The 13,802-nt window shown below is 55.3% G+C and overlaps 1 protein-coding gene across 1 annotated transcript in view; it reads right to left on the bottom strand.

The window, feature by feature from the left end:
• Positions 1-8,708, bottom strand: part of LOC133338955 (carbohydrate-responsive element-binding protein-like) — a 25,566-nt gene extending 16,858 nt beyond the window's left edge. The window contains exons 1-4 of the mRNA XM_061547082.1: positions 8,613-8,708; positions 4,119-4,503; positions 2,614-2,769; positions 396-1,116 (exon numbers count right to left, since the gene is read on the bottom strand). Of these exons, the coding sequence (XP_061403066.1) occupies positions 396-1,116; positions 2,614-2,769; positions 4,119-4,484 (1,243 nt within the window). The 5' untranslated portion in view covers positions 4,485-4,503; positions 8,613-8,708. The remainder of the gene's footprint in view (positions 1-395; positions 1,117-2,613; positions 2,770-4,118; positions 4,504-8,612) is intronic.
• Positions 8,709-13,802: the final 5,094 nt, after the last annotated feature.

The following is a 13,802-nucleotide window of genomic DNA, read 5'->3' as shown; positions in this document are numbered from 1 at the left end:
AGGCCCTGCTTCTGCTGCAGCTGCAGTGAGTCAGTGAGTGAGTGTGTGAGTGAGTGAGTGACTGAGTGAGTGACTGAGTGAGTGAGTGAGTGACTGACTGACTGAGTGAGTGAGTGACTGACTGAGTGAGTGAGTGACTGACTGACTGACTGAGTGAGTGAGTGAGTGACTGAGTGAGTGACTGAGTGAGTGGCTGAGTGAGTGAGTCAGTGTCTGTGCGTACTTGGCTAGACGCATCAGGACAGCCTTAGCCAGGCCCTGCTTCTGCTGCAGCTGCAGTGAGTGAGTCAGTGAGTGAGTCAGTGAGTGTGTCAGTGACTGACTGACTGAGTGAGTGAGTCACTGAGTGAGTGAGTGACTGAGTGAGTGACTGACTGAGTGAGTGAGTGAGTGACTGACTGAGTGAGTCAGTGTCTGTGCGTACTTGGCTAGACGCATCAGCACAGCCTTAGCCAGGCCCTGCTTCTGCTGCAGCTGCAGGCCGTAGGCGACTCGCCACAGCGGCGTGACCGCATCAGCCAGTCGCTCCCACGTGGGCGCTGATGATGATGGTGCTGATGATGATGATGGTGGCGCTGATGATGATGATGGTGGTGGTGGCGATGATGATGATGGTGGTGGTGCTGATGATGGTAGTGCTGATGATGGTGGTGGTGTTGATGATGATGCTGCTGCTGCTGATGATGATGCTGCTGCTGCTGATGATGCTGCTGCTGCTGCTGATGATGATAATGATGGTGGTGTTGATGATGATGCTACCGATGATGGTGCTGCTGATGATGATGATACCAAAGCTGCTACTGCTGATGATGATGATACTGATGGTGCCGGAGATGATGACGCTGCTGCTGATGATGATGGTGCTGCTGCTGATGATGATGGTGCTGCTGCTGATGATGATGCTGCTGCTGCTGATGATGATGCTGCTGACGATGATGATACCGAAGCCGATGGCTGGAATCGTTTCTTGCACGGTGGAGGATCCAGCGAGGAGGTGGAGGAGGTGATGGTGGTGATGGTGGAGGAGGTGGTGATGGTGGAGGATGGGGAGGTGATGGTGGTGATGGTGGAGGTGCTTCGCTTGAGCGCCAATGGGTCCACTTTAGGCTGCGCCACCTGATGGAGTCAGTCACCACCATCATCACCAACATCATAATCACCACCACGATCATCATCACCATCATCATCACCAACATCAACACCAACATCATCACAAACATCATCACCAACATCAACATCATCACCATCATCACCATCATCACCATCATCATCAACATCATCAACACCATCACCACCATCACCACCATCATCACCACCACCACCACCATCATCACCACCATCATCACCATCATCACCACCATCATCATCATCATCACCACCATCATCATCATCACCACCACCACCATTACCACCATCATCACCACCATCATCATCACCACCATCACCACCATCATCATCACCACCATCATCACCACCACCATTACCACCACCATCATCACCACCATCACCACGATCATCATCACCACCATCACCACCATCACCACCATCATCATCACCAACATCATCACCACCAACATCACCATCATCATCAACATCTCTATGTGGTGAGTCTGTGTGGCGAGTCTGTGGGTCTCTGTGTGGTGAGTCTGTGAGTCTGTGTGGTGAGTCTGTGTGGTGAATCTGTGTGTCTCTGCGTGGTGAGTCTGTGTGGTGAGTCTGCGTGATGAGTGTTTGGTGAGTCTGCGTGGTGAGTGCGTGGTGAGTCTGTGAGTCTCTGTGTGGTGAGTCTGCATGGTGAGTCTGCGTGGTGAGTCTGCGTGGTGAGTCTGCGTGGTCAGTCTGCGTGGTCAGTCTGTGTGGTGAGTCTGCGTGGTGAGTCTGCGTGGTGAGTCTGTGTGGTGAGTCTGTGTGGTGAGTCTGTGTGGTGAGTCTGTGTGGTGAGTCTGTGTGGTGAGTCTGTGTGGTGAGTCTGTGTGGTGAGTCTGTGTGGTGAGTCTGTGTGGTGAGTCTGTGTGGTGAGTCTGCGTGGTGAGTCTGCGTGGTCAGTCTGCGTGGTCAGTCTGTGTGGTGAGTCTGCGTGGTGAGTGTGTGGTGAGTCTGTGGTGAGTCTGTGTGGTGAGTCTGTGTGGTGTGTCTCTGCGTGGTGAGTCTGTGGTGAGTCTGTGGGTCTCTGTGTGGTGAGTCTGCATGGTGAGTGTTTGGTGAGTCTGTGGGTCTCTGTGTGGTGAGTCTGTGAGTCTGCGTGGTGAGTCTGTGTGGTGGGTCTCTGTGTGGTGAGTCTCTGTGTGGTGAGTCTGCATGGTGAGTGTTTGGTGAGTCAGTGGGTCTCTGTGTGATGAGTCTGTGAGTCTGTTTGGTGAGTCTGTGAGTCTCTGTGTGGTGAGTCTGTGTGGTGGGTCTCTGTGTGGTGAGTCTCTGTGTGGTGAGTCTCTGTGTGGTGAGTCTGCGTGGTGAGTGCGTGGTGAGTCTGTGTGGTGAGTCTGTGAGTCTCTGTGTGGTGAGTGTTTGGTGAGTGTTTGCCGAGTCTGTGAGTCTCCATGGTGAGTGTTTGGTGAGTCTGTGTGGTGAGTCTCTGCGTGGTGAGTGTGTGGTGTGTGGTGAGTCTCTGCGTGCCTTTGCTGCGAGTGTCCGGCCCTTCCAGGTGAGGGCGTTGAGGGCTCCGATGGCGCGGTCCCTCTCCCCTCCGCTGGCGAACGTCACAAACGCGTGGGTAGCCCGGCCCAGAGCCTTCACCTTGTGCGCACGCACGCCATGACGCGCCAGCAGCTTCTGTGGGTGGAGGGTGGGTGGGTGAGTGGGTGGGTGGGTGGGTGGATGGGTGAGTGGGTGGGTGGGTTAGTGGGTGGGTGGGTCAGTGGGTGGGTGGGTGAGTGGGTGGGTGAGTGGGTGGGTGAGTGAGTGAGTGGGTGAGTGGGTCAGTGGGTGGGTGGGTAGCCCTGCCCAGAGCCTTCACCTTGTGCGCACGCACGCCGTGATGCGCCACTCACTCACCCACTCACCCACCCACCCACGCACCCACCCCCCCACCCACGCACCCACCCCCCCACCACCACCCACCCCACCCACCCACCCACGCACCCACCCACCCACCCACTCACCCACCCCACCCACCCACTCACCCACTCACCCACCCACCCCACCCACCCACTCACCCACCCACCCCACCCACCCACCCCACCCACCCACTCACCCACTCACCCACCCACCCCACCCACCCACTCACCCACCCACCCACCCACTCACCCACTCACCCACTCACCCACCCATCCACTCACCCACGCACCCACCCACTCACCCACGCACCCACCCACCCACCCACTCACCCACCCACTCACCCACCCACGCACCCACCCACTCACCCACTCACCCACCCACCCACTCACCCACCCACTCACCCACTCACCCACTCACCCACTCACCCACCCCCACCCACCCCACCCACCCACTCACCCACTCACCCACGCACCCCCCCACCCACCCCACCCACCCACCCACCCACTCACTCACCCACCCACCCACTCACCCACTCACCCACCCACTCACCCACCCACCCACTCACCCACCCACCCCACCCACTCACCCACCCACTCACCCACTCACCCACTCACCCACCCACCCACTCACCCACCCACTCACCCACTCACCCACCCACTCACCCACGCACCCACCCCCACCCACCCACTCACCCACTCACCCACTCACCCACTCACCCACCCACTCACCCACTCACCCACTCACCCACCCACCCACTCACCCACTCACCCACTCACCCACGCACCCACCCACCCACTCACCCACTCACCCACCCACTCACCCACCCACTCACCCACCCACCCACCCCCACCCACCCACTCACCCACTCACCCACTCACCCACCCACTCACCCACCCACCCACCCACCCACCCACTCACCCACCCACCCACCCACCCACTCACCCACTCACCCACTCACCCACCCACCCACTCACCCACCCACTCACCCCCACCCACCCCACTCACCCACTCACCCACTCACCCACCCACCCACCCACCCACCCACTCACCCACCCACCCACCCACCCACCCACCCACCCACCCACTCACCCACCCACCCACCCACCCACCCACCCCACCCACACCTTGATGTCCAGGGCGCTGCTGTAGCGAGGAATGTTCTGCAACTCCATCTTGTGGATCTCCGAGGTGAAGAATTGTGGCATGATGTAGGGATACAGACCCCCACCACCACCCTCACTCATTCCCACGTCATTCCCTCCCTCCTCCTGATTCATTCCCTCCCCATTCGCTCCCTCCTCACGTTTCATTCCCTCCCCATTGCCCCCCTCGCTCTCCTCCCGATCCGCGCGGAGATCCGAGGCTCCGGGTTTTCCTCCGGCCCCCTTCCCTGAGTCAGTCTCCCGATCCGTGCCGGAATCCGGATCCGGCTCCGCTGCCGGGTTTTGCTCCGCGCCACCGGGATCCCGGGGCGGACCGGGAAGCGACATCTGCGGAGACACCCACAGACTCACATACATACAGACTCACTCACTCACACACACAGACACACACAGACTCACTCACTCACACACACAGACACACACAGACTCACTCAGTCACACACACAGACACACACAGACTCACTCACTCACACACACATACAAAGACTCACATACACACACACACAGACTCACATACACACAGACTCACTCACTCACACACACAGACACACACAGACTCACTCACTCACACACACAGACACACACAGACTCACTCACTCACACACACATACAAAGACTCACATACACACACACACAGACTCACATACACACAGACTCACTCACTCACACACACAGACACACACAGACTCACTCACTCACACACACAGACACACACAGACTCACTCAGTCACACACACAGACACACACAGACTCACATACATACAGACACGTACATACACACATACACACACACGTACACACACAGACTCACTCACATACACATACATACACACATACACCCACAGACTCACATACATACAGACACACATACACACATACACACACACGTACACACACAGACTCACTCACATACACATACATACACACATACACCCACAGACTCACAAACATACACACACACGTACATACACACGTACACACACAGACTCACATACATACAGACACACATACACACATACACACATACACACACCCACAGACTCACACACTCCCACACACACCCACAGACTCACAGAGACTCACATACTCACACAGCCACCCACAGACTCACACAGACACTCAGACACCCACAGACTCACACAGAGACTCACAGACTCACTCAGACTCACACAGACTCACACAGACACCCAGACTCACACAGACACTCACAGACACTCACAGACGCACGCAGACTCACACAGACTCACACAGACACCCACAGACACCCACAGATTCACACAGACACCCACAGACTCACACAGACTCACACAGACACCCATAAACACCCACAGACTCACACAGACACCCACAAACACCCACAGACTCACACACCCACACAGACTCACACAGACACCCACAGACTCACACAGACTCACACAGACTCACACAGACACCCACAGACTCACACACACAGAGTCACACACAGACTCACACACTCCCCCCCACACACACAGAGACCCCAAAGACTCACACAGACACCCACAGACTCACACAGACACCCAGAGACTCACAGACTCACACAGACACCCACAGACACCCACAGACTCAGACAGACACCCACAGACTCACACATAGACTCACAGACTCACACAGACACCCACAGACTCACACAGACACCCAGAGACTCACAGACTCACACAGACACCCACAGACACCCACAGACTCAGACAGACACCCACATACTCACACAGAGACTCACACAGACTCACACAGACACCCACAGACTCACACAGACACCCAGAGACTCACAGACTCACACAGACACCCACAGACTCACACAGAGACCCACAGATACACACAGACACCCACAAGACTCACACAGACACCCACAGAGACCCCACAGAGACCCCACAGACTCGCGCACAGACACTCACACAGACACCCACAGACTCACAAAGACACCCACAGACTCACACAGACACCCAGAGACTCACAGACTCACACAGATACCCACAGACTCACACAGACACCCAGAGACTCACAGACTCACACAGACACCCACAGACTCACACAGACTCACACAGACACCCACAGACTCACACAGACTCACTCAGACTCACACAAACTCACCCAGACTCACACACACACCCACAGACTCACACAGACTCACACACAGACACACAGACACCCACAGACTCACAGACAACCACAGAGACCCCACAGACTCACACCCAGACCCACAAACTCACACAGACACCCACAGAGACCCACACACTCCCCCCCCACACAGACACCCATAGAGACCCCACAGACTCACACCCAGACCCACAGACTCACACAGACACCCACAGACTCACACAGACACCCACAGACTCACACAGACACTCACACAGACACCCACAGACTCACACAGACACTCACACAGACACTCACACAGACACCCACAGACTCACACAGACACCCACAGACTCACACAGACACCCACAGACCCACACACACCCACAGACTCACACAGACACCCACAGACTCACACAGACACCCACAGACTCACACAGACACCCACAGACTCACACAGACACCCACAGACTCACACAGACACCCACAAACTCACACAGACTCACACAGACACCCACAGACTCACAGACTCACACAGACTCACACAGACTCACACAGACACACCCACAGAGACCCCACAGACTCGCGCACAGAGAGGGAGAGGCCTCACCGGCCACGGCACGGCCCCCGCGAGGTGAAGTATGGTGAATCTATCCAGCAGCGGACAGAGACTGACGCTCACAGACTCACTCAGACTCACACAGACACTCACAGACTCACACAGACACACACAGACTCACAGACTCACAGACTCACACAGACACCCACAGACACACAGACACCCACAGACTCACAGACTCACACAGACACCCACAGACTCACACAGACTCACACAGACACCCACAGACTCACACAGACACTCACACAGACCCACACAGACTCACACAGACACCCACAGACTCACACAGACACCCACAGACTCACACAGAAACCCACAGACTCACAGACACCCACAGACTCACACAGACACCCACAGACACCCACAGACACCCACACACAGACTCACAGACACCCACAGACTCACACAGACACTCACACAGACCCACACAGACTCACACAGACACCCACAGACTCACACAGACACCCACAGACTCACACAGAAACCCACAGACTCACAGACACCCACAGACTCACACAGACACCCACAGACACCCACAGACACCCACACACAGACTCACAGACACCCACAGACTCACACAGACACCCACAGACTCACACAGACACCCACACAGACTCACACAGACACTCACACAGACTCACACACAGACACCCACAGACTCACACAGACACCCACAGACTCACAAAGACACCCACAGACTCACACAGACACTCACACAGACACTCACACAGACACCCACAGAGACTTCCACAGACACTCACACAGACACCCACAGACTCACACAGACACCCACAGACTCACACAGACACTCACACAGACACCCACACACAGACTCACAGACTCACGCAGACACCCACAGAGACCCCACAGACTCACACAGAGACCCCACAGACTCACACAGACACCCACACAGACACCCACAGACTCACACAGACACCCACAGACTCACAAAGACACCCACAGACTCACACAGACACTCACACAGACACTCACACAGACACCCACAGAGACTTCCACAGACACTCACACAGACACCCACAGACTCACACAGACACCCACAGACTCACACAGACACTCACACAGACACCCACACACAGACTCACAGACTCACGCAGACACCCACAGAGACCCCACAGACTCACACAGAGACCCCACAGACTCACACAGACACCCACACAGACACCCACAGACTCACACAGACACCCACAGACTCACACAGACTCACACAGACACCCACAGACTCACACAGACACTCACACAGACACCCACAGAGACTTCCACAGACACTCACACAGACACCCACAGACTCACACAGACACCCACAGACTCACACAGACACTCACACAGACACCCACAGAGACCCCACAGACTCACACAGAGACCCCACAGACTCACACAGACACCCACACAGACACCCACAGACTCACACAGACACCCACAGACTCACACAGACTCACACAGACACCCACAGACTCACACAGACACTCACACAGACACCCACAGAGACTTCCACAGACACTCACACAGACACCCACAGACTCACACAGACACCCACAGACTCACACAGACACTCACACAGACACCCACAGACTCACACAGACTCACACAGACACCCACACACAGACTCACAGACTCACGCAGACACCCACAGATACCCCACAGACTCACACAGAGACCCCACAGACTCACACAGACTCACACAGACACCCACAGACTCGCGCACAGAGAGGGGGAGGCCTCACCGGCCACGGCACGGCCCCGCGAGGTGAAGTATGGCCAATCGATCCAGCAGCGGACAGAGACTGCAGCTCAGAGCTCCACGTGAGCGAGAAACCCAAGAAACCTCGACTGCTGCCGCGCCCACGTGACGCGGCTCTCGGCCAATGAGCGCGCGGAGAACGGTGGAGGGGTGGGGCTAGTGGAGTGACCACGCTTCCCATTGCTTCGGTCACGTGACGGGCTCGACCAACTGAGTGTGATTCTGGGGGTGTGTGAGTGAGTCTGTGGGTCTCAGTGTGAGTGAGTCTGTGGGTCTGTGTGTGGGTGAGTCTGTGGGTCTGTGTGTGGGTGAGTCTGTGGGTCTCAGTGTGAGTGAGTCTGTGGGTCTCTGTGTGATTCTGGGGGTGTGTGAGTGAGTCTGTGGGTCTGTGTGTGAGTGAGTATGTGGGTCTGTGTGTGGGTGAGTCTGTGGGTCTGTGTGTGGGTGAGTCTGTGGGTCTGTGTGTGGGTGAGTCTGTGGGTCTGTGTGTGAGTGAGTCTGTGGGTCTGTGTGTGAGTGAGTCTGTGGGTCTGTGTGTGGGTGAGTCTGTGGGTCTGTGTGTGTGTGAGTCTGTGGGTCTCTGTGTGAGTCTATGGGTCTGTGTGTGAGTGAGTCTGTGGGTCTCTGTGTGAGTGAGTCTGTGGGTTTCTGTGTGAGTGAGTCTATGGGTCTCTGTGTGAGTCTGTGGGTCTGTGTGTGGGTGAGTCTGTGGGTCTCTGTGTGAGTGAGTCTATGGGTCTCTGTGTGAGTGAGTCTGTGGGTCTCTGTGTGAGTCTGTGGGTCTCTGTGTGAGTCTATGGGTCTGTGTGTGGGTGAGTCTATGGGTCTCTGTGTGAGTCTATGGGTCTGTGTGTGAGTGAGTCTGTGGGTCTCTGTGTGAGTGAGTCTGTGGGTCTCTGTGTGAGTCTGTGGGTCTCTGTGTGAGTCTATGGGTCTGTGTGTGGGTGAGTCTATGGGTCTCTGTGTGAGTGAGTCTGTGGGTCTCTGTGTGAGTGAGTCTGTGGGTCTCTGTGTGAGTGAGTCTATGGGTCTTTGTGTGAGTGAGTCTATGGGTCTCTGTGTGAGTGAGTCTATGGGTCTCTGTGTGAGTGAGTCTGTGGGTCTGTGTGTGAGTGAGTCTGTGGGTCTGTGTGTGAGTGAGTCTATGGGTCTCTGTGTGAGTGAGTCTGTGGGTCTCTGTGTGAGTGAGTCTATGGGTCTCTGTGTGAGTGAGTCTGTGGGTCTCTGTGTGAGTGAGTCTGTGGGTCTGTGTGTGAGTGAGTCTGTGGGTCTGTGTGTGAGTGAGTCTGTGGGTCTCTGTGTGAGTGAGTCTGTGGGTCTGTGTGTGAGTGAGTCTGTGGGTCTCAGTGTGAGTCTGTGGGTCTCTGTGTGAGTCTATGGGTCTGTGTGTGGGTGAGTCTGTGGGTCTCTGTGTGAGTGAGTCTGTGGGTCTCTGTGTGAGTGAGTCTGTGGGTCTCTGTGTGAGTGAGTCTATGGGTCTCTGTGTGAGTGAGTCTGTGGGTCTCTGTGTGAGTGAGTCTGTGGGTCTGTGTGTGAGTGAGTCTGTGGGTCTGTGTGTGAGTGAGTCTGTGGGTCTCTGTGTGAGTGAGTCTGTGGGTCTGTGTGTGAGTGAGTCTGTGGGTCTCAGTGTGAGTCTGTGGGTCTCTGTGTGAGTCTATGGGTCTGTGTGTGGGTGAGTCTGTGGGTCTCTGTGTGAGTGAGTCTGTGGGTCTCTGTGTGAGTGAGTCTATGGGTCTCTGTGTGAGTGAGTCTGTGGGTCTCTGTGTGAGTCTATGGGTCTCTGTGTGAGTGAGTCTGTGGGTCTTTGTGTGAGTGAGTCTGTGGGTCTCTGTGTGAGTGAGTCTATGGGTCTCTGTGTGAGTCTATGGGTCTGTGTGTGGGTGAGTCTGTGGGTCTCTGTGTGGGTGAGTCTGTGGGTCTCTGTGTGAGTCTGTGGGTCTCTGTGTGAGTGAGTCTGTGGGTCTCTGTGTGGGTGAGTCTGTGGGTCTCAGTGTGAGTCTGTGGGTCTCTGTGTGAGTCTATGGGTCTCTGTGTGGGTGAGTCTGTGGGTCTCTGTGTGAGTCTATGGGTCTCTGTGTGAGTCTGTGGGTCTCTGTGTGAGTCTGTGGGTCTCTGTGTGAGTGAGTCTGTGGGTCTCTGTGTGAGTGAGTCTGTGGGTCTCTGTGTGAGTGAGTCTGTGGGTCTCTGTGTGAGTGAGTCTGTGGGTCTCTGTGTGAGTGAGTCTGTGGGTCTGTGTGTGGGTGAGTCTGTGGGTCTCTGTGTGAGTGAGTCTATGGGTCTCTGTGTGAGTCTATGGGTCTGTGTGTGGGTGAGTCTGTGGGTCTATGTGTGGGTGAGTCTATGGGTCTCTGTGTGAGTGAGTCTATGGGTCTCTGTGTGGGTGAGTCTGTGGGTCTCTGTGTGAGTGAGTCTATGGATCTCTGTGTGAGTGAGTCTGTGGGTCTGTGTGTGAGTGAGTCTGTGGGTCTCAGTGTGAGTCTGTGGGTCTCTGTGTGAGTCTATGGGTCTGTGTGTGGGTGAGTCTGTGGGTCTCTGTGTGAGTGAGTCTGTGGGTCTCAGTGTGAGTCTGTGGGTCTTTGTGTGAGTGAGTCTATGGGTCTCTGTGTGAGGGTATGGGTCTGTGTGTGGGTGAGTCTGTGGGTCTCTGTGTGAGTGAGTCTATGGGTCTCTGTGTGGGTGAGTCTGTGGGTCTCTGTGTGGGTGAGTCTGTGGGTCTCTGTGTGGGTGAGCCTGTGGGTCTCTGTGTGGGTGAGTCTGTGGGTCTCTGTGTGAGTGAGTCTATGGGTCTCTGTGTGGGTGAGTCTGTGGGTCTCTGTGTGAGTGAGTCTGTGGGTCTCTGTGTGGGTGAGTCTGTGGGTCTCAGTGTGAGTCTGTGGGTCTCTGTGTGAGTCTATGGGTCTGTGTGTGAGTGAGTCTGTGGGTCTCTGTGTGAGTGAGTCTATGGGTCTCTGTGTGGGTGAGTCTATGGGTCTTTGTGTGAGTGAGTCTATGGGTCTCTGTGTGAGTGAGTCTGTGGGTCTGTGTGTGGGTGAGTCTGTGGGTCTCTGTGTGAGTGAGTCTGTGGGTCTCTGTGTGAGTGAGTCTATGGGTCTCTGTGTGAGTGAGTCTGTGGGTCTCTGTGTGAGTCTATGGGTCTCTGTGTGAGTGAGTCTGTGGATTTCTGTGTGGTGAGTCTGTGGGTCTCTGTGTGAGTGAGTCTGTGGGTCTCTGTGTGAGTGAGTCTGTGGGTCTCTGTGTGGGTGAGTCTGTGGGTCTCTGTGTGAGTGAGTCTGTGGGTCTCTGTGTGAGTGAGTCTGTGGGTCTCTGTGTGAGTGAGTCTATGGGTCTCTGTGTGAGTGAGCCTATGGGTCTCTGTGTGGGTGAGTCTGTGGGTCTCTGTGTGAGTGAGTCTGTGGGTCTCTGTGTGAGTGAGTCTATGGGTCTCTGTGTGAGTCTATGGGTCTGTGTGTGGGTGAGTCTGTGGGTCTCTGTGTGGGTGAGTCTGTGGGTCTCTGTGTGAGTGAGTCTGTGGGTCTCTGTGTGGGTGAGTCTGTGGGTCTCTGTGCGAGTGAGTCTATGGGTCTCTGTGTGAGTGAGTCTGTGGGTCTCTGTGTGAGTGAGTCTATGGGTCTCTGTGTGAGTGAGTCTATGGGTCTCTGTGTGAGTGAGTCTGTGGGTCTCTGTGTGAGTGAGTCTATGGGTCTCTGTGTGGGTGAGTCTGTGGGTCTCTGTGTGAGTGAGTCTGTGGGTCTCTGTGTGAGTGAGTCGGTGGGTCTCTGTGTGAGTGAGTCTATGGGTCTCTGTGTGAGTGAGTCTGTGGGTCTCTGTGTGAGTGACTCTGTGGGTTTCTGTGTGAGTGAGTCTATGGGTCTCTGTGTGAGTGAGTCTGTGGGTCTCTGTGTGAGTGAGTCTATGGGTCTCTGTGTGAGTGAGTCTGTGGGTCTCTGTGTGAGTGAGTCTGTGGGTCTCTGTGTGAGTGAGTCTGTGGGTCCCTGTGTGAGTGAGTCTATGGGTCTCTGTGGTGGTGGTGGTGATGATGGTGGTGGTGATGGTGATGATGGTGGTGGTGATGGTGGTGGTGATGATGGTGGTGATGGTGGTGGTGGTGATGATGGTGGTGATGATGGTGATGATGGTGGTGGTGGTGATGGTGGTGATGATGGTGATGATGGTGGTGGTGGTGGTGATGGTGGTGGTGGTGGTGATGGTGGTGGTGATGGTGGTGGTGATGATGGTGGTGGTGATGATGATGGTGGTGGTGATGATGGTGGTGGTAGTGATGATGATGGTGGTGGTGGTGGTGGTGATGATGGTGGTGATGGTGGTGGTAATGGTGATGATGGTGGTGGTGATGGTGATGATGGTGGTGGTGGTGGTGATGATGGTGATGATGGTGGTGGTGATGGTGGTAGTGATTATGGTGGTGGTTGTGGTGGTGGTGGTGGTCTCATTGTATATCTGTGGGACTCTCTCTATCTTTATGGATCTCTATGTAATCTATGTGTCTCTGTAGGTCTCTACGGATCTTTGTGGGTCTCTGTGGGTCTCTATGTATCTCTGTGGGTCTCTATGGATCTTTGTGGGTCTCTGTGTAATCTAGGTGTTTCTGTGGGTCTCTATGGATCTTTGTGGGTCTCTGTGGGTCTCTATGTATCTCTGTGGGTCTCTATGGATCTTTGTGGGTCTCTGTGTAATCTAGGTGTTTCTGTGGGTCTCTATGGATCTTTATGTGTCTCTGTGGATCTCTGTGTATCTCTGTGGGTCTCTATCGATCTCTATGTATCGCTGTGGGTCTCAATGTCTCTCTGTGGGTCTCTATCGATCTCCGTGGGTCTCTATCGATCTTTATGGATCTCTATGTAATCTAGGTGTCTCTGTGGGTCTCTTTGGATCTTTGTGGGTCTCTGTGGATCTCCATGTATCTCTGTGGGTCTCTATGGGTCTCTGTGGGTCTCTATGTGTCTCTGTGGGTCAGTGAATCCATGGCTGTGTGGTTGGGGTTATGGGAGTGGGGGCTACAACGAAGCACAGAGGAGCGACGCTCACAACAACGAGCGGAGCGCCGGGTGGATAAAACACAGCGAGTTGGCACAGTAGGGGGCACAGGTGGTGCATCGGCCACGAGTCATCTCAGTCAGTGGATCCATGGCACCTGCTAGGTTTGTCCCGTGACCTCCTGCCAGCTGGTGTTCGA

Source organism: Lethenteron reissneri, unplaced genomic scaffold, assembly GCF_015708825.2.
Source record: "Lethenteron reissneri isolate LAM-NWPU_2019-01 unplaced genomic scaffold, ASM1570882v1 scaffold_1639, whole genome shotgun sequence".
In the NCBI taxonomy this organism is placed as follows: domain Eukaryota; kingdom Metazoa; phylum Chordata; class Hyperoartia; order Petromyzontiformes; family Petromyzontidae; genus Lethenteron; species Lethenteron reissneri.
This window is presented reverse-complemented; position numbering and strand designations above follow the sequence as displayed.